Genomic DNA, 19,183 nt, shown 5'->3' with positions numbered 1-19,183 from the left:
ACATTTTTTCTCCCCTTTAATAATGTTGCACACCACTGCAACCCCAGTCTGTCCAAGATTCCAGGGGTTCAAGGCATTCACCCAGGGTTCATGGAAAAGGGACACCATGTAAACTGTGGTGTCTTTATGATATATGGTTTGTTTACACATACAGTGGTACCTCGGGTTAAGTACTTAATTCATTCCAGAGACCCATTCTTAACCTGAAACTGTTCTTAACCTGAAGCACCACTTTAGCTAATGGGGCCTCCCACTGCCGCCGTGCCACCTGAGCACAATTTCTGTTCTCATCCTGAAGCAAAGTTCTTAACCCGAGGTAATATTTCTGGGTTAGCGGAGTCTGTAACCTGAAGCGTATGTAACCCGAGGTACCACTGTATATGCAACCCAAGCCTACAATGGAGCGGTTCCCAGCATTATACCCCAAGACGGTCTTGCCTCCTCCATAAGCAGAGCACTGGATTCCAACAGAAATCAGACATTGCTCTCAAAAGTTTCTCTGACTCACTCTACAGCTTGCTTCTTTACTTCTAGGGTCACTGTCACTGAATCTCGGCTCTAAATTCTGCCTCATCCCTCTGCCTTGTTCCTTTTCTTTGTTTCCCTTAATGGCCCATCACCCAGGCTATCTCCTCAATACAGGAAGCTAGCCTGGCTTATACTTGCTGAATCCAGGGGTTAGAACAGGGGTCTGCAACCTTTAAGACAAAAAGAGCCACTTGGACCCGTTTCCGAAAAAACAACAACAACTGGGAGCCGCAAAAACATTGCAACATTTAAAACAAATATAACACTACATATATTGTTTCTGGCCTTAATGCTATATATACAGGATCGTGCAGTCAGCTGTCAATCTCAAGAAAAAAGGACAAATTAATAGCTAATTAAAATATTTAATTTACAACCAGGTAACCAGGTTAATGGGACTTTTGCTCCTGAACCTCAGTGCTCAGTGTCTGCACATCAGGGCTGTAAGACGTCACCTTCATTTTCACACAGGCTTGCAAGCTGTCATCTGTGAGGCGTGATCGGTGCTTGTTTTTAATATAGTTCATGTTGGAGAAGACCTGCTCACATACATATGTGGAAGAGACCACAAGGGCCATCGAGTCCAACCCCCTGCCAAGCAGGAAACACCATCAAAGCACTCCTGACATATGGTTGTCAAGCCTCTGCTTAAAGACCTCCAAAGAAGGAGACTCCACCACACTCCTTGGCAGCAATTCACCAAACTTTCACCTGCTTAAGTTTAAAAAGGGGCTTCAAGCAACTAAAAAGGGGCTTCAGGCAACTAACTCCACGCGGAATTCCACGCGACCGCGACTGCATAATCAATGCCACAAAATGCCAAAGAAAATTAACCAGGGCCCCAGTGAACCATAAATCATAATCAGTGCCTGATGTAAATAATAATTAATAATGAGGGCCCAATGTCATCCTCATCATTATAAAAATAATCCCTCTCTTCGTGCCGCCCAGCCTCCCAAGAAAAAAACCCCACTTCAAACGGTCACAAAGCACAAATTCCACGCGACCGCGACTTGCTATGCCCAATAATCAATGCCCCAAAATGCCATAGAAAATTAATCAGGGCCCCAGTGTACCATAAATCATAATCAGTGCCTGATGTAAATAATAATTAATAATGAGGCATTCGTCATTATAAAAATACCGTATTTTTCGCCCCATAGGACGCTCCGTCCCATAGGACGCACCTAGTTTTTGGGGGGGGAAATAAAGGGGGAAAAATTTCCCTTTATTTCCCCCCCAAAAGCAGGTCGGGGAAACCGAACCAGGTCGAGGAACAGCGGGATGGCGGCGCTTCGCCTCCCTGCTGTCCCCCAAGCTTGTGGGGCTGGCCGATGCCTGTGGGGCGGCAGGCTGCTATCCGCAGCGTGGGGAGCCTTGCCGGGAAGTCCGGCAAGGCTCCCCACGCTGCGGATGTCTGCCTGGCGAGGGGGGCGCTCTTCTTTACGGCGCCCCGCCCGCCGGGCGGCAGGCTGGTCACCTCCGCCCCTCGCCTCCTCCCCTCGCCACCGCCCCGGAGCCGCAGCAAAGGCTTTAAAGAGCCGCATGCGGCTCTGGAGCCGCAGGTTGCCGACCCCCGGGTTAGAAGGAGCTCACATACAGCCTTCTTCCACCACCACCCTCTCCCAAATTCATAACAATAATTTTTGAATGCAATTTCCTCTCTCGTTAATTGATGGGGTTTTTTGTTTGGTTTTTTGTTTTAAAAGACATTTCCAGCACAGTACTCCATTAAACTGGTTACAGCTTGCAGTGATAATCTAGAGGCATTCAGCAAGCTCATATCACAGATTCCATTTTCCTGGAACCAGTGCAAAGTGAAGCAATCTACAAAGAATTGGATAAATTCAATGTTGTGAAGAACCACAGCATTTGCTAAGTAATATATGAAAAACCCGACAATGGCGAATAATACCAGGATTTCAGATTGTGATCCATGTTCTTCTCCTTCTGCAATTATGGGGGTTTAAATTGGATTTTTTTTTATATAAAAAAAATCAGCTTACATTTCTAATAGCCTCTTTGAATACTATTGGGCTGCAGATGGGAGTGACTGTTCCACTGGTTAAGATTCATGTATTTTGTTTCAAGAGCAAACTCAAGTGCTTTTCAGTCTGGAAGTGAAGCTAGGCAACTCAAAAATACAGGAGTGGTACTTAGGGGGTTCCCAGGGATGCAGAAATACATACATTAGGAGCTCAGCAGCATGCGGGAACAGCACTAGGTGCAGCAGGTTGCCTGCACTACTGTGCCGCACTATGCCAAGTGCCCATTGGCAATTGGCTGCAATGCATGGCAGTGGCGGAGCTTCATACTTCAGCACTGGGGGGCGGAGAGCAGGCGGGTGCAGGGCTGGTGCTTGTCCTGGGGGCGCGGAGCACATCCTGGCGTGTGGCGTGCTGCCTGCGGGGGCGGGGCGCCCAGCGTGGGCGGGGAAACAGCCGCAGTGGCACCCTGCTTGGATCGCGCTGCCGGGGGTGGTGCGCTCCCTCCCACACTCCTCTTCCTCTGCCAGTGATGCATGGTGTCTGTGCAGCCTTCTGGGATGCTACTAATCACAGCCAAGCTAAATTCATGAGACTTATTCGTTCCCACCATGGGCTGTTTTTCTTTCCTTCCTGGGAGAAAAAGGAGGGGGTGGCACAAAAATAATGAGAAGGCAAACAGTGAGAACGGATTGATTAAATGTGTTGCTTAAGCTGTTAGGGGCTGATTTCCTTTCTGTCCTCAATTTTCCTTCTCCCATCATCCCACACTTATTGCCATGTGCCTCAGCTGGACTTTGGGAGTGTCTCAGGATCACTCTATTTGTGGCTGTCATTCTTGGAACCAATTCTCCTGGAAGGAAGCTCTATAACACAGGAATTGTGTGTTCCCCCCCCTTTCTGTTTACTATTTTAAAATAACCCCAAGCCATATGCCGTAGAGGGATTGGACAATGTTGTTCTGTGCTGAGTAATTGAAAACTGAGAAAGAGATATTTGAAGCTCTTGGGTAGTTTATCGAGAAGTATGACAGTTAGTAGAGATAAATTAGAAAGTTATTGAAGAGGCATGCTTCTCTCTCTCTTACACACCCACACCCCACATCCTCCTGTTTTTTGTTTTGTCCTGATGTCAATTTTTTGGGGGGGCGGAGGGATGAAATCGAGAGGTTCTACACCTCTGACATAGGCAGCTTGCCTTCTCTGCACCTCCGCGAGGCTGCTGGGATCCTGCTTAAAGAACTCAGGGCTTAAGCCTATGGCACAAATTTGCATAGATTTTTCATATGATGATTTATACGTATAGATGCAAATGCAGGCAAAATTTCAGAGGGAAAGCCACCCTTGAGTGCAAAGGATAACCTGTTTGCCTGCTCAGTCTCCTGTCCAGCTGCTAACTGCTGGAGAGTGTCCACCTCATTGAGCTACAATTCCCAGCACCCTTAACCAGCTGGGAGAAATAATGTGCTTTAAATGTATGGCGTTCATGCAGGCATATCTGCAGATTTACGTTTTGACCTCCAGCTGTTGCCTTGACCATTTCTGATTGGATTTTCTGTGATTGAAACTGTGCCCGCCCACTTCCTACTCCTCAGATCTGAACGTCTTTTCACAGACATCTTTCTTCTCACCTTTGACATTGCCAAGCATATCTTCCTTTGACTCCCACCCTTATATCTTATTTGGGAGGAATCCATGTTCGTCATGGAAGAAGAAGTGGGGGGGGGGACCACCCAAAAAACCATGCCTGCCTTAAAATACCTCCCTCAGTGTTATTTGTTGTGGTCTCACAGAATTAACATCTTGGCAACGTCAACCATAAAGCTCATAAGCCATCTGTCTGCAGCTGTCTCATCCGCAGAACCCTCCACCACAGGTTTTTCTGTTGTTGTACTTAAGATAGAAGTCTTTGTAACTTGGATGAAATAGAAGGCATAGCTATTAGCTAACCAAATGTGGATGCTAGACTGAAGGTGCTTGATCCTCTACTTAAATTGCCTAATAGGTGGTCTGCAAAGTCTACCCAGCAGTGACATTTTCTTTGTTGGGACATTTTCTTTGTAGGCTCCATCATTATGAGAGAGATTTGCCTAGATATAGCCTGTGTACGCACTTACTCCTTTGTAGCACTAAGAAGTAGTGTTTTCTCAATGCAGAATCCAACATGCTGCTTTCGATTTAGATTGATCCTAGATTCTGCCATCCACAAGCCTGGGTTTGCTCCCCTTGATTAGGTTATCCATGTCTTTTCCTCTCTGCACATGCTCCAGCTGAATGAAAAAGGAAGTGGTCACTACAATATTGGTACATGCCTACCCACGGCATCACTGGGCAGGTGTGGATGCACAGCCACCTTCATTGCCAGGACCAGACCTCACCTTATATGTGCATTTAGATAGGAAAAGGAGAGAGAGTAGGAATGTCTCCATTTGTTTGATGGTCCTAACAGGCTAGCCACTATTCTAGCAGGTATTTCTAATACCTTATCTGTTCCGTGCACTACACCTGTGATGGCGTAGATAGGTAGGTAGGGGGTGCAGGTGGTGCTGTGGTCTAAGCCACTGAGCCTCTTGGGCTTGCCGATCAGAAGGTTGGCAGTTCAAATCCCCGCGACGGGGTGAGCTCCTGTTGCTCTGCCCCAGCTCCTGCCAACCCAGCAGTTTGAAAGCAGAACAGTGCAAGTAGATAAAAAGTTACTGCTGCAGCAGGAAGGTAAATGGCGTTTCTGTGCACTCTGGTTTCCATCACAGTGTTCCATTGCAAGTGGTTTAGTCCTGCTGGCCACATGACCCAGAAAGCTGTCTGTGGACAAACGCTGGCTCCCTCATCCTGAAGTAAGATGAGCGCCGCAACCCCATAGTTGCCTTTGACTGTACTTAACCATCCAGAGGTCCTTTACCTTTACCTACCTAGGTAGGAGCCGAGAAGTATTTTAGTGGCCCACTATATTCAAAGTTGGGACACGGGTGGCACTGTGGGGTAAACCACTGAGCCATGGGCTTGCCGATCGGAAGGTTGGTGGTTCAAATCCCCGTGACGGGGTGAGCTCCCATTGTTCGGTCCCAGCTCCTGCCAACCCAGCAGTTCGAAAGCACATCAAAGTGCAAGTAGATAAAGAGGTACCACTCCGGCAGGAAGGTAAACGGCATTTCCGTGCACTGCTCTGGTTTCGCCAGAAGCAGCTTAGTCATTCCGGCCACATGACCTGGAAAAACTGTCTGCAGACAAACGCAAGCTCCCTCGGCCAGTAAAGCGAGATGAGCGCTGCAACCCCAGAGTCATTCGCGACTGGACTTAACTGTCAGGGGTCCCTTTACCTTTACCTTTTTTATATATTCAGAGTTGAGATGTGAACCCATCTGCTGCAGTTTTTAATTCAGTGGGTTAGCCACTGGAAAAAGGCTCCCTTTCATAGTTATTGTCCTCCTTCCAACATGAATTGGGAGTGCACTGGTCTGAGAATACATGGTGGTACTAATGGGACTTCACATGCTAGCATTACCCATGATGCCTCCTTCCTCACCGACTGTAGCTTTCCTGTGTTGGGCGTGAAGGGTTCATCAGGACATGTATAGAATGTTGCACATGACTGGAAACCCTGCATGATCAGAGTTCCCAAACCTACAGAAAATTCTAAACACTTTCTGTGAAATGCTCAGAGAGTCTCCCTTTCAAACCAATTCAATGCATGAAGGTCAGAGCTGGAGCCATCAAGGATGGGGATTTTGGAGATGGATGAAGTTCCTTCAGCTCTACTCTCCTCCTTCCATTCATTCTGAGAATGCACAGTGGTGAACACCTGAACCAAGGCAAAGATCCTTTGCAGAGAGAGAGGGCCAGCCATGCAAACTTTTTAATTTGCTACTTTAAAGCAAATCCCTAGTATTCCAGCTCTTCAAATAGACATCCATGGGTAGTAAGGCTCATTACTCTCTCTTCAGATGCATTCTGAAATACCTTTCCATCTCCCGAGAGAAAATCAAAAAATAATTCAAGTCACATTGCACTCCATGAAAGAAGAGAGTCCTTAACTATAATTTAAAAGGAAGAACCTCATCTTGACAATTTGACTGTAGAGAATAGTATAAAATAAATTAGTTTTCTACAGGCAATGCTGTGCAGCAACCCAGAGGTGCGAGAGTGACAGACCCCTTGCCTAGTATGTTTCTAGGATTTCCCAAGCATTAATAAATGGGTAAACTAGGAAACCATAAAAATTGTTCAGTGTATAATTTCAAATGGGTTCATGTGTAAAACAGTAAGGCAATCAAGAAAGGAAAAAAAATGCAAAACCAAGGAGCGGAATAAAACCTGTAAGATTTCCTACAGTTTAAATGAACTGAGAGAAAGAAAGAATATTTGCCTGGTACCAGAAGAGATGCAAGAGGAGGGTTGTGTATACACCATACATTTAAAGCACATTCCCCCCCAAAAAAATATATATCCTGGGAACTGTAGTTCACCCCCACAGGACTGCAATTTGCAGCATCCCTTAAAAACTTCAGTTCCCATGGTTCTTTTTGGGTGGGTGGGGGGAGATGTGCTTTAAAGTATGGTGTGTATGCACCCAATGTACAAGATAAACCAGGAGACTTTGTTTCCATGGCTGGAGTGAGCAGTTTGTTTGTTTGTTTGTTTGCTTGCTTGCTTGCTTGCTTAATTTCTATACCACCCTTCACCCAAAGATGACAAGGCGCTTTACTATATAAATGGTTTCTCCTTCAGGTGCACACTACTGAAGGCCAGCTAAGGTTTGTTTGTTTTTTGGCAGAAATTCCTCCGATAATATCTTCCTTGTAGTAAAAATACAACAGTAATAAATTAAGCAAGTAACAATATGCTGCCCTTTCACAACACTCAAAAATCAGCCGCCTCACTTTGCCTAATGGTATGGTTGGCACACTGTTCTACAACCATTACTTAACCTCTGGAGACTGATTCTGAATATAATCTTGGTCTATGGGCAAGTTTATGTGGGGAATTTAACTTCTGTATGAAACGATTCAAGCCACTGGCAGAATTCAGAGTCAAGCATACATTTCCTGGAGCTTCCAATTGCTTTGTCTTTTGAGCACCTCTACAAACTCGCAATGTTCACTCCTGTTATCTTGGTACTCAAGCACTGCTTTTGTGAAGATGGGCACTTCATTAACAAAGGTTTTCTTTATAATTACAAGTATATGCAGGTTACTCATTACCTGCATCCCCAGCTGGAATCCTCCAGACCAGGCTTCCTCAACCTCAGCCTTCCAGATGTTTTGGGCCTACAACTCCCATGATCCCCAGCTAGCAGTACCAGTTGCCAGGGATGCTGGGAATTGTAGTCTCAAAACATCTGGAGGGCCGAGGTTGAGGAAGCCTGCTCCAGACTGTTTGTAGAACAAATTCAATCATATACAGTCATACCTCGTGTTGCGTCTTTCCGCGTTACATCCCGCGACAACCTGGAAGTACCAGAATGAGTGCTAAATCATGCTTTGCGCGTGCACAGAAGTGACAAATCACACTGCGCGCCTGCGCAGACGCAGCTCTTCGGGTTGTGGGCATTTCACGTTACGGGTGGGCTTCCGGAACAGATCACGTCCGTAACACGAGGTACCACTGTACTGAAACATTAGTTTTGCACAAGTAAAGTGGATTAAAGCATTCTGTTGCCCCAAAACAGCAAATCCACTTATTTCAATGAAGGAAACATTGTTTCCCAGTTTGGAGAGTGACAAAGCAATAGACTGAAAAGTGTGGGGTGAAGGAATGATTAACAGAAAGACATGTAAGTGTCCTGCAAACAATGAAGGATGAACCATCATTGTAATATAAGCAAATCAGAATGTTTGTCTGCTATAGATCAAACTCTAAGCTTTGTGCAATCAAATCAGGATGAATGAAGGAATGAATGAGCAGATTGTCTGGAAGAGCCCTCACTTTGGCAATCTCTCCTCAACTGCCAGATGACTAACCTATTCTTATTTAGAGCTCTCAGTGAACTCCAAAAATTTAAAACAGGGATGGGGAACTTGCTGCCATCCAGATGTTGTTGGACTACAACTCCCATCAGCTGCAGCCAGCATGGTCAATAGTCATGGATGATGGGAACTGTGGTGCAGCAGCATTTGGAGGGCTGCAGGTTCTCCATCTTTCGTTTGAAGATATACTATCATCATAGCTTCATTTGAAAGACCGTATTCCCTGCTCTGAACTTTAACCATGCAGTGTGCGGAGTGTTCTGCCTGCTGCTTCAAAGTAACTTTGAAGTACTTGGCTCACCAAAATCCTGTCTTACAAACCCACTTCATGTGTTATACACCTGAAAGGTAGGAGCCAGTCAAATTCCTGATCCCAAACAGAACTGGGATGATTTAAGCAAATTTCAGTTCTAGCTGGATTGCATTGACGCAGTCCCAGATCACTGCCGATCAGGTTGGAGTTATCCAGGGCAGTTTGGCTGTTTGTGTGTGTGTTCCCCTCTGGAAACAGGCACATAGAGGCAAAGTGCAGGGCAGGGCTAAAGTAAAGGGACCCCTGACCATTAGGTCCAGTTGTGACTGACTCTGGGGTTGAGGCGCTCATCTCGCTTTATTGGCCGAGGGAGCCGGCGTACAGCTTCCTGGTCATGTGGCTAGCATAATTAAGCCTCTTCTGGTGAACCAGAGCAGCGCATGGAAACGCCGTTTACCTTCCCGCTGGAGCGGTACCTATTTCTCTACTTGCACATTGACATGCTTTCGAACTGCTAGGTTGGCAGGAGCAGGGACTGAACAACGGGAGGTCACCCCGTCGCGGGGATTCAAACCATCAACCTTCTGATTGGCAAGTCCTCGGCTCTATGGTTTAACCCACAGCGGCAGGGCAGGGCTATTGAAAGCTTTATTGCAAACAGCCCCATTCAGCTTTTTGCAAAGCCTGCCACCTGCCTCTCTTTCTCTCCCACCCCCACCCCAATCTCTTGACACTTCCAAATTGCTCTGAGTGAGCTGACCCAACCAGGGGCAACCAGGGGCTGTCTCAACCTGATTCAGCCAGATCCATCTGAATTGACCTGGTTTGGTTTGTGATGTGGGCATTAGCCAAATCTGGTTCCACTACTTGTCATCTTTTAAAGTGACCCAAGTTCTGAATCACATCATTCAACTGTAAAGTTCCCCTCTCTGTTCACAATCTTTTTCTCAGGGTAGAATGGAAGAAATTTTGTAACTCTGTAACTGAGTAGGTTCATTGTGTTCATCATGAAAGCTATTCCCCAGTGTAGGTACAAACCAATGAATCAATCTCTGCTTGGAAGTATGCTCCACTAATTCTCAACAAAGCGTGTAGTTGCAAGGCTACCAAAATCTATAGAAAATTTTACAAAAATGCAACTACATTTCATCCCTTTTGTATTAGTAATTCAAACGTTGTCTTGTTTTTCTTCCATAAAACCCCTCATTTTAATTTTTCCTTGGTGTCTGTTTCTTGTGTCAGCTGCCCGAATCATCAACAACATGGATGCTACTTCTGAGCCTTGCAAAGACTTTTACCAGTATGCCTGTGGAGGATGGTTAAAGAAGAACATCATTCCAGAGACGAGTTCCCGTTATAGTAATTTTGACATTTTGAGAGATGAACTCGAAGTTGTTTTGAAAGGTCAGTGGGATATAAATTTGTGAACGAAACATTTGGAACCATTCGGTCTTCTCTTCTTTTCCACTCCTCCAACTTTGTGTCAGGAGGTCATGCGCTTTATAGAAGTTCTTCCATACTCCAGGCTGCCTAAAATCACCCTACTCTGTTTTCCTGTTGTGTGGACACAAGCTTAGGAATTGTTCTCTTGTGTCTGGCAAAAGCAAACAGAGACCGTTTCAGACTTGGGTGAATTTCGGCCCTAGTCTGAAGGAAGAGCACAGCATTGCATTCTGACTCTTTGAACAGCTGAATCCACTGTCCTTGTGACCCTGAAAGAGTGGGCAGCTGTCCTAGGTGTGAGAAGTAGGTGGGTTTTTTTCAGGCCAACTCAGCCGGGAACGATGCTAAATTTACTGGCAGCAAATGTTGGCCCACCTTATATCCTCCATTTAGGCATTTTCTAAACATAAGCATATGACAACTCTATCAAGATATGTATCTTTTCAAAACATAAAAAAGGAGGAAAGTAAATTCTGGCTTGGAAGCAAACACTGTATTGGTTTGCGTCTCAAACATCTCTTTGAACAGTGCTTTCCCATTTTTTTCCAGGCCACCACCTGCCTAGTTCCATAAACTCACCTCCAGTACCTCCTATTAAAAGTCTTGTTCATAATACTGAACATGCATGCAATGTAATCAATAAAGGGAAAAATCTCTAGGATTTGTAGGAAGGAAGCTTCCATTATATACAGTTTCTGAAACTGGCAGCACGTTCCTAGTTAGTTGCATATGTTGAAAGAAGCCGCTAAAGACCAAAACGACTGTTGCAGAGAAGAAGAGAGCACAAGAAGGAGACTCTAGCAAGTTACTTTGTATGTTACGTAGTGTAATTTGACCTTGTAGCGCACTGGCGGTGTTTGTAAATGTTTTATAGGCGCATCTGGTTTCATGCATAATTTTTTTTTAAAAAAAGGAAGAGCAGCCTGCATTCCAAATTAGATAAAATAGTTCTAGGAACACTGTCCGTGTTACTTATAGCTGTGACATCCAGTGAGGCTGAGAAGAGAGGCTAGATAAGAATGCGAAGTGGACCTTAGAACATTTGCAAACTTAAGAGGCTTCAAATTGCGCTCTTTGGTCGAAGTTGTCTGTTATTGTTACTGAAGGTGCAGTGTGAACCGATGCCTGCAGAACGGAAATGAAATATAATCGGAGTCAAGTGTGGATTTCATGCTCTTTATTCAGCTCATAGTAGCAAGGAATGGAAGTTTCCCCAAAACGTCTGCTTTATATACATTATTTACACAATGGGCCACGTGATTGGCTAATTCCGGGATTCTCTTGTAGGCCAATCAGGTTGCAGATTCATTTCCACCTGGAGCTGGATTGGGTGGCTCCTGCGGACCAATCAGACTGCTGCATTCTGGATCCTATTGTTCTAGGACCAATCAGACTGCTGCATTTTGGATCCTATTCAACTCAGTACATAACAGGAACAATTTAAATTACATTACAGTGGTACCCCGCAAGACGAACGCCTCGCGAGACGAAAAACTCGCAAAACGAAAGGTTTTTTCGTTTTCGAGTTGCCTCGCAAGACAAATTTCCCTATGGGCTTGCTTCGCAAAACGAAGCTTGCCCCAGGGACAGCGGGTCTTCTCTTTTGAAGCAAGGGGCTGTGGGGAGATCGCTTCTCCCCACTGCCCCTTGCTTCAAAAGAGGTCCCGGGACAGCGGGAAGAGCTTCCCGCTGCCCCCGGACCTCTTTTGAAGCAAGGGGCTGCGGGGAGATCGTTTCTCCCGGTGCTCCGAAGCCGGGCGGGGGGGGGGGAGGGAACACCCTCTGAAGGCGGGCGTGGGGCGAAAGTCTTTGTCCTCCCTGCCTGCCTTCCCAGGGGCTTTTAAATTGCCCCGGACAGCGGAGAAGTCCTCCGCTGTCCCGGGGCGATTTTAAAATGCCGCCCGCCAGCATTTTAAGATCGCCCGGACAGCGGAGAAGTCCTCCGCTGTCCCGGGGTTTTTTAAAATGCTGGGGGTGGGAAGAAAAGCCCTTGTCCCCCCCCCCCAGCCTTCAGAAGAGGTCCGGGGACAGACTGTCCCCGGACCTGGTCTGAAGGCAGTTTCCCTAGGAACGCATTAATTGATTTTCAATGCATTCCTATGGGAAACCGTGCATCGCAAGACGAAAAAACCACAAGACGAAGAGACTTGCGGAACGAATTAATTTCGTCTTGCGAGGCACCACTGTATATCAGGAGCAGGGAACCTTTTGAAGCCCAAGGGCCACATTGTCTTCTCGGCAGCCTCCCAGGGGCGACATGCTAGCAGTGAGCAGAGCTAGAGACAAAAGTGATCAGAACAACACATGGGAATTTGGCCTTGGGCCGTAGGATAGTTTCTGTGCACACCCCACTTTATCCTCTGCCCCAGCAAAACATGATGCATGGTCCAGATTCCAAGATACATTTCAACCAGGCAAAGACACCCTAGGAGGGTGCAGAGCAAGGCAGTTGAGGAGTATAGCTTGGGAGAGGTGTGGCAGAGGAGGGAGGGCAGTCATGAGGACACATGGAGACACCTGGGGAGGCTTCATTTGGCCTCTGGTCCTGAGTGTTCTCCAATTCTAATTTACGACATTTGATTCCCCCTTCTTTTCAGACGTCCTCGACAAGGCAAAGAGTGATGATGATATAGAAGCTGTCAAGAAAGCAAAAACACTCTACAGGTCTTGTGTAAACGAAAGTAAGTTCCTTTGCAAATTGCCGCATGGGAGAGACACAGGCCGTTCAAGTGTCCCTGTTTCCCAGGGACGGTCCCAGATTTACAGTTTCTGATTTGATCCCAGAATGTCCCGCTTTTCCTTAGGGTGCCCCCTATTTTCACCGGAGAAGTGTTGGAGGGTATGGTAGGATGTCCCTGTTTTCATCAGAGAAATGTTGGAGGGTATGGAGTTATCCGACCCCCGAGCCAAGGAGATAAGTAAATATACAACCTTTAGAAGATGTCTGAAGGCAGTCCTGCAAAGCAAAGTTTTTAGATAGTGTTTTGTTATGTTTTTATATATGTTGGAAGCCGCTCAGAGTGGCTGGGGTGTAAATAATAAAATTATTATGATGGAATAGGACATCCCTCTTTCCATCGAAGAAATGTTGGAGAGTATGGAGCTCTGTTCTGTGTTCTTGCAGCTCCCAGATAACACCACTCTGAAGCAAAAAATATTCCATTTGGCTCTGTGGCACCCTGGTAGGGTTAATATAAAGACATGTATGAACTGTGAGGGGAGACAGACTTTCTGTTCCACATGAGGCAACAGCTTCTTCACCTGCCTTGCCCCAGACTATGACTTTGAGAACAACAGCTGCTGCTGTGAAGAGAGGAGTTCTGGGATATTTTTAAAAAAGTTTTATAAGTTGTGCTTCTTTGTTTCTCAGTTTGATCCTTTTACATGGTTTTGTATGCTTTGCGGTATTTTATGCATTGTGACTTGCTGTCACTTTTAATGATTATAGATTGGTAGTTCTTTATTGTGGTTGAACTGATTAATTATTATTCGCTGGTGTTTAATTTTACTGCTTACTATTGGATTCTGATAAATTGTTGAATGTTGCTTTGTTTGATATAAGCTGTTTATTTTAAAGTTATTGCAACTTTTATATTGGATCAGATTGTTACTATTAATGCTTGATGTTTTATTATGTTTTTATGTCTTGGAAGCCACCCAGAATGGCTTGGGCAACCCAGCCAATATTATTATTATTATTATTATTACTACTACTACTATTATTATTAGTTGCATTTATACACCGCCTTTCTGCCAAGGCACCTAAGGCACTCTAGAATTTAAAATATTAACAGGAACAAGTGGTGCAAAGTATGATCAGACTGGCTTCAGGAGCTGATGAAAGTAGAGGTGTCCCAGCAGTCCTATGGCTGTTGATGGTCCCTGGGTTTTGCCGTACAATATGATCAGTGCAGTACAGTAGAATCTGTTTTAAACTAATATTAACAAAGGGATTGGTTTATCTTATTCTCTCCATGCTTCTTTATTTTATTTATTTATATACTTTAATTTCAACATATTTATTTATATACTTTAATTTCAACATATTTTATTATTCAAAAAAGCAAAAAAAAAAACCTTTTAAAAACTATTCCTATAGAATATTATGATATGTAAATATTCTGATTACAAATTTCAATATATCCTAGCAATATTTAGGGGGTATTTGTAAAGGCCAATAGAAAATTTTAAAATAGCTCTTTCAGATTCTGGCATCTCACCCGTTTTGTGGTGGCTTTCAATCACATACCAGCAAATTCTGGTTGCACATTTGAAGCTCTTGCACAGCAAACCCACTTTCCCCACAGGTGAAACTTACTGAGATAAAGGAAACTGATAGGAAAGTGTGGAATACAGCTTGCTTTGATGCAATGCCATCTAACCTCCATGCAAACAAACCAGGATGAATGCTCACTAAATAGCCAACTTTGTCTAATTTCCCTGCAAATATTTTCCCCCTCAAAGAACTCTGGGCACTGTAGTTTGTTAAGGAATGCTGGGAATTGTAACTCTGAGATGGGTAAACTACAGTACCCATAATTCTATGCAGGAAAGTGTGTGCTTTCACTATGCTTTAAAGGTATAGTGTGTACACAGCCTTAGTTGGTGGATTTCCCATGCAAGTAGCTAGCAGGATCTTTTAGGAGGGTCCTGCCAACACCTGAAAATGCATTATTGTAGAAATCCACTCAAAACACACGGAAACAAGCCACAATAGAAAAGAAGGAACCGCAACAACTTAGCAGATATATCCATCCAGGATGAGAGGAGAGGAAACAGTAGGGGATAAATTCATATGGAAATTAACGTAAGACTTAAGTCTTAAATGGGTTTAGAATGGATACAATTGAAAGGAAGGGCTAAAAAACGCCATATATTCTGTCATATTTTATCTGCTAGATATCATTTCCCTTTTTGCTTACCAATTTCCTCACCCCAGCCCCAAGAACTTTGGTCTCAAATAAATTTTGCTAGGGGATAGAAGGCCTCTGCAGAAGAAACGTGTGTGTGTGTGTGTGTGTGTGTGTGTATTTAGGCTTATTTCCATATGTCAGTGTCATGTGCTTTTGAGACAAGTAACTCATGGAAGTTTTTCCCTCCACCCACAAGCCGCTATTGATAGCAGAGGAGGCAAACCACTCATTGACATCTTGCCAACTTTTTCTGATTGGCCTGTGGCATCAGACTCCTGGGACGCTGATTACGGTAGGACTGTTCTTCTCCAGCTCCATTTTCAAATACTGTATATTCATGAGGGGTAGGGTTGCATGTGTCAAAATGCTGAGTGTGAGCATGTTTTTGCTGTTTTAGGTGCCTCATGGAACGCAGAGAAGTCTATTGCAGAATTAAACTCTAAGTATGGAAAGAAGGTCATCATTAGCCTGTTTGTTGGTACAGATGATAAAAACTCCACGCAACATGTAATCCATGTGAGTTGATCACACTTCGAAAGGCCTTGCAGCTTCACACAACCACAAGGAGGTGTGAGTTCAGCAGTGGCCATTTATCTTTCTCCTACAGACAGTTGTGTGGCAGTCACTGAAGGAGTGCCATGCATATATACAACTAGCTCATGCTCTGTGAGCACATAGGCATAGCCAACATCTTGCTCTCTAGATGTTGACTCCAGCTCCCATCAGCCCCAGCCAGTGTGGCCTGTGATCAGATATGACGGAAGTTGTAGTCCACTGTGGAGTGCACTGTGTTAGCTACCCTTAGTATTTTTGTTCATTTTTCTTGTTTAGCCATATTTTATTATTAAGGGAAACCTGTTACAATCAATCATTTCATTTCAGGTTTCACGTAATGTCAGACTCCCATTTTCCCTGCAATGTACGGAATAAACTTAGTCAGGCTAAGTCAAGATGACATGATCTTCTCTGAGAATGCTGTTCAAATTCTTTAACAGCAACACCAATATTCTTACCCTGTGAGAGTTGACTTTTAGGTGAACAGAATGTGTGTTGCCTTCAATGTTTTTGTTGTGGGGGGCATATAAATACTAGAAAGGTGTGTGGGTCAATGTCACCTCCTCTGCATTTCCTTTTCCCCATGTCTTAGGACAGGGATATGGAACGTGTGGTCCACCATGTGCGGCTGGACTCCATCAACCCAACCCCAGCCAGCATGGCCAATGGTTAGAGATGGTGTCTGTAGTTCAACAACATCTGGAGTGCCACAGGCTCCCCATCTCAGACTTAGGTTCTATATTGCCTTCTTCCCCACTCCCAGAGGTAGTCCACAAAAGAGTGTGCCATGGAAGCACACAGCTTGGGGCTGACAATCGCAGCTCTGTGAAGACTTGGGATCCATGTCTTGGGACCCTACATGATGCTGTCTCCTATCATTGATGATGTCTCAAAACATAGCCCAAGGTGGTCCCGAGAGGAAGGGCATCACCTCACATCCGGCCTCCCATCAGCTGCATCACATTGCTTACTTGGCAGGAGACAGTCAAGGCGCAAGGAGGTCAGCGCAGGGCTGGTGCTATGCTTGCACCAGATTGACTCTGCCCTTGCACATGCACCTCCCCAACAGCTCATCCCTACCCCTCCCAGTAAGCACAGCAATATAGTTGAGGGGACGATAGGTTTGTGACACCAGTCCTTCCCAGAAGCCATCTCTGTGGGAGAGGTAGTGCCGTGGTCCCCAAACATTTATCTGCCCGTGGATTGCCATTCTTTCTGAAGCCTGTGAACATATTTTACAATTGGTTTTATAGATCGATCAGCCTGGACTTGGACTCCCTTCCCGCGATTACTATGAATGCGCTGGAGTATACAAAGAGGTACGCTGGGACAAGGATCTCCTACAGCTCTCTCTTGAAAAGAGAGGCTCCAAAAACTGCTCGCTTCCTAACTAATTCCGAAGCCTCACTGAGGCTAATATGCCTGTAGTGGATATCAGAAAGGCGGTCTTCACCACCTTTCTGATGTCCTAGTTTCTTTATATCTTAATTCCTTCTGTATTTAAAATGAAATTGTCCCATCACATCTTGAAATTCTTTACGTTCATATTGTCACATCAAGTTATGCCCTTTTGATGCCTGGCACAGGAAATTCAAGGCAACACTGCTGGCCTCATTCACATGGGCCCCATTGTACAGGAACCTGCCCTGCATATAGATGAGAAATGAGCCTGCATATGAGCCAGCACCAAGTGTGGTGGAATTGGTTGTGTTGACCTAAATCTGCCTCTGTTCTGCTAGTCAGTGTAGATAATGCTGAGCTAGATTGGCCATTGGTCTGACTCAACAGAAGGCAGCTTCCTATGCTCACTTTGGGAGTAGAATCTTTGATAAGAAGCAGAACATCCATCACAGGCACTGCTAGCCCAAGTCATTCTGCTGCTTGAGTCCAAGGGCAAGATAGCACCCTTTAATTTCACACGTGGAATCCAACTGGACCCACAGTTCAGTTGTACTTCAGCACTGGTGATGGGACAGCACCTCCCATCCCATCATTCTGCCTCATGGTAGGGCCGGCTCCGATCACAGAACTTCCTACAGATACCTGAAGAAGATACACTGGTTATTTGACTACACAGGAATCATTGTTCCTGTAATGAGTATATGGTATCAGCTCATCCGCTTGATGCCGCAGTCTAGAAACCACAGTTTCAGAAACTCTAATTAAGTAAGGTGCTTAGGAAATCTGCAATTTATGCAGTAGGTTTTAAGTACACATTAGGAAATATGTAATTATGCTCATAAGGAAGGACTGGTACAGCATTGTGATTGGTCTTAATTAGAGACATATAACCATTTGCCAGTTGGGTTTGTTATTATTGTTAACATTATTTTGACATGGATTGTTGTGAGGCCCTCCCACCCACACCCTGAGCTAACTATTCATTTTCCTTTTCAATAATAGTAATTTAACAAAGCTGTGACTGTTTAAAAAGATAATGCACAAGGGCAAAGAAAAAAGGGTGCATGTAAAAGAAATTATTGTTCAGGGAAAGAGTAAAATAAAGTAGAATGGCACAGCACACTGAGAGTCAAACCAGATGTCATGTTAATCCTGCCATGGGAAGTTGGACTTCCCATTCACTCAGATGGGAGTTTTTTCTCTCCTGAAAATTGAATACACAAGAGGCCTGATTCAGCTCAGGATCACAGTAGGGGACAAATGGCTAAAGTCCCTTAGGCCAGGATCCTGATCCATATTGAGCCCCCTTTCATTGACTATTTTTGCAAGAAAAATCCTGCACTTAAGAACAAATGTCATGATTAGCATCACATCTAGTTCAGTCCTCAATGCAGGACTTGTGCAGACAGCAGCATCCCTAGCGCACATTCTCTCCTCCCCATCGTATGTAAGTTCACTTACCCACAAAAGGGACATCACCAGATTGTGCCTTTCCCTATCCTATTTAATTAAATGAATGTAAACTCCTGGTGGTTAATTTGGGCACGTTGTGTTCTTGCGCCTTTAGTCTCGTACTTGTCTTTTAATGATAGAATTGCAGAACCTTAGAGTTGGAATGAACCGCAAGAGTCATCTAGTCCAACACCATGCAATGCGGAAATCTCAGCTAAAGCATCCATGAGAGTTGGCCACCCAACTGCTGCTTAAAAACCTCCAAGGAAGGAGAGTCCACCACCTCTTGTGGGAGTCTGTTCCACTGCTGAACAGCTCTTACTATCGGAAAGCTTTTTCCAAATGTTTAGTCGGAATCTCCTTTCTTGTAACTTGATCTGCACTGAGCTAGGTTGGATAGATTGTTATTTTTTATGCTTGTTTTTCGTATTTTGCAGAGCACTTTTTAAAAAGTTGGAGAGTATTGGGACTGGAGAGAAAAAAATGTGGTGGGGTGTTTTGTTTTGTTTTTTGCACAACAGCTGCCACTATTGCAGACAAAGGGAGGGGAAACCATATCATGGAATTCAACACAATTCATGGGAAATGTGGAGAATCCAATACAGGCATGCTGGTTTGGGGGGCAGCCTGATGCCAAGTTTATTTCTGCCCTAAGCTGCAAGAAAAAGACAGTGCCTACATTCCACAAGTA

At 44.8% G+C, this 19,183-nt stretch overlaps 1 protein-coding gene across 1 annotated transcript in view; it reads left to right on the top strand.

The window, feature by feature from the left end:
- MME (membrane metalloendopeptidase) overlaps nucleotides 1-19,183 on the top strand; it is a 71,890-nt gene that overhangs the window by 16,740 nt on the left and 35,967 nt on the right. Inside the window, exons 4-8 of the mRNA XM_082224707.1 lie at nucleotides 9,971-10,132; nucleotides 12,769-12,852; nucleotides 15,281-15,376; nucleotides 15,482-15,600; nucleotides 16,893-16,958. Of these exons, the coding sequence (XP_082080833.1) occupies nucleotides 9,971-10,132; nucleotides 12,769-12,852; nucleotides 15,281-15,376; nucleotides 15,482-15,600; nucleotides 16,893-16,958 (527 nt within the window). The remainder of the gene's footprint in view (nucleotides 1-9,970; nucleotides 10,133-12,768; nucleotides 12,853-15,280; nucleotides 15,377-15,481; nucleotides 15,601-16,892; nucleotides 16,959-19,183) is intronic.

Source organism: Podarcis vaucheri, assembly GCF_965113315.1.
Source record: "Podarcis vaucheri genome assembly, chromosome: 5".
Classification (NCBI taxonomy): Eukaryota; Metazoa; Chordata; class Lepidosauria; order Squamata; family Lacertidae; genus Podarcis; species Podarcis vaucheri.
This window is presented reverse-complemented; position numbering and strand designations above follow the sequence as displayed.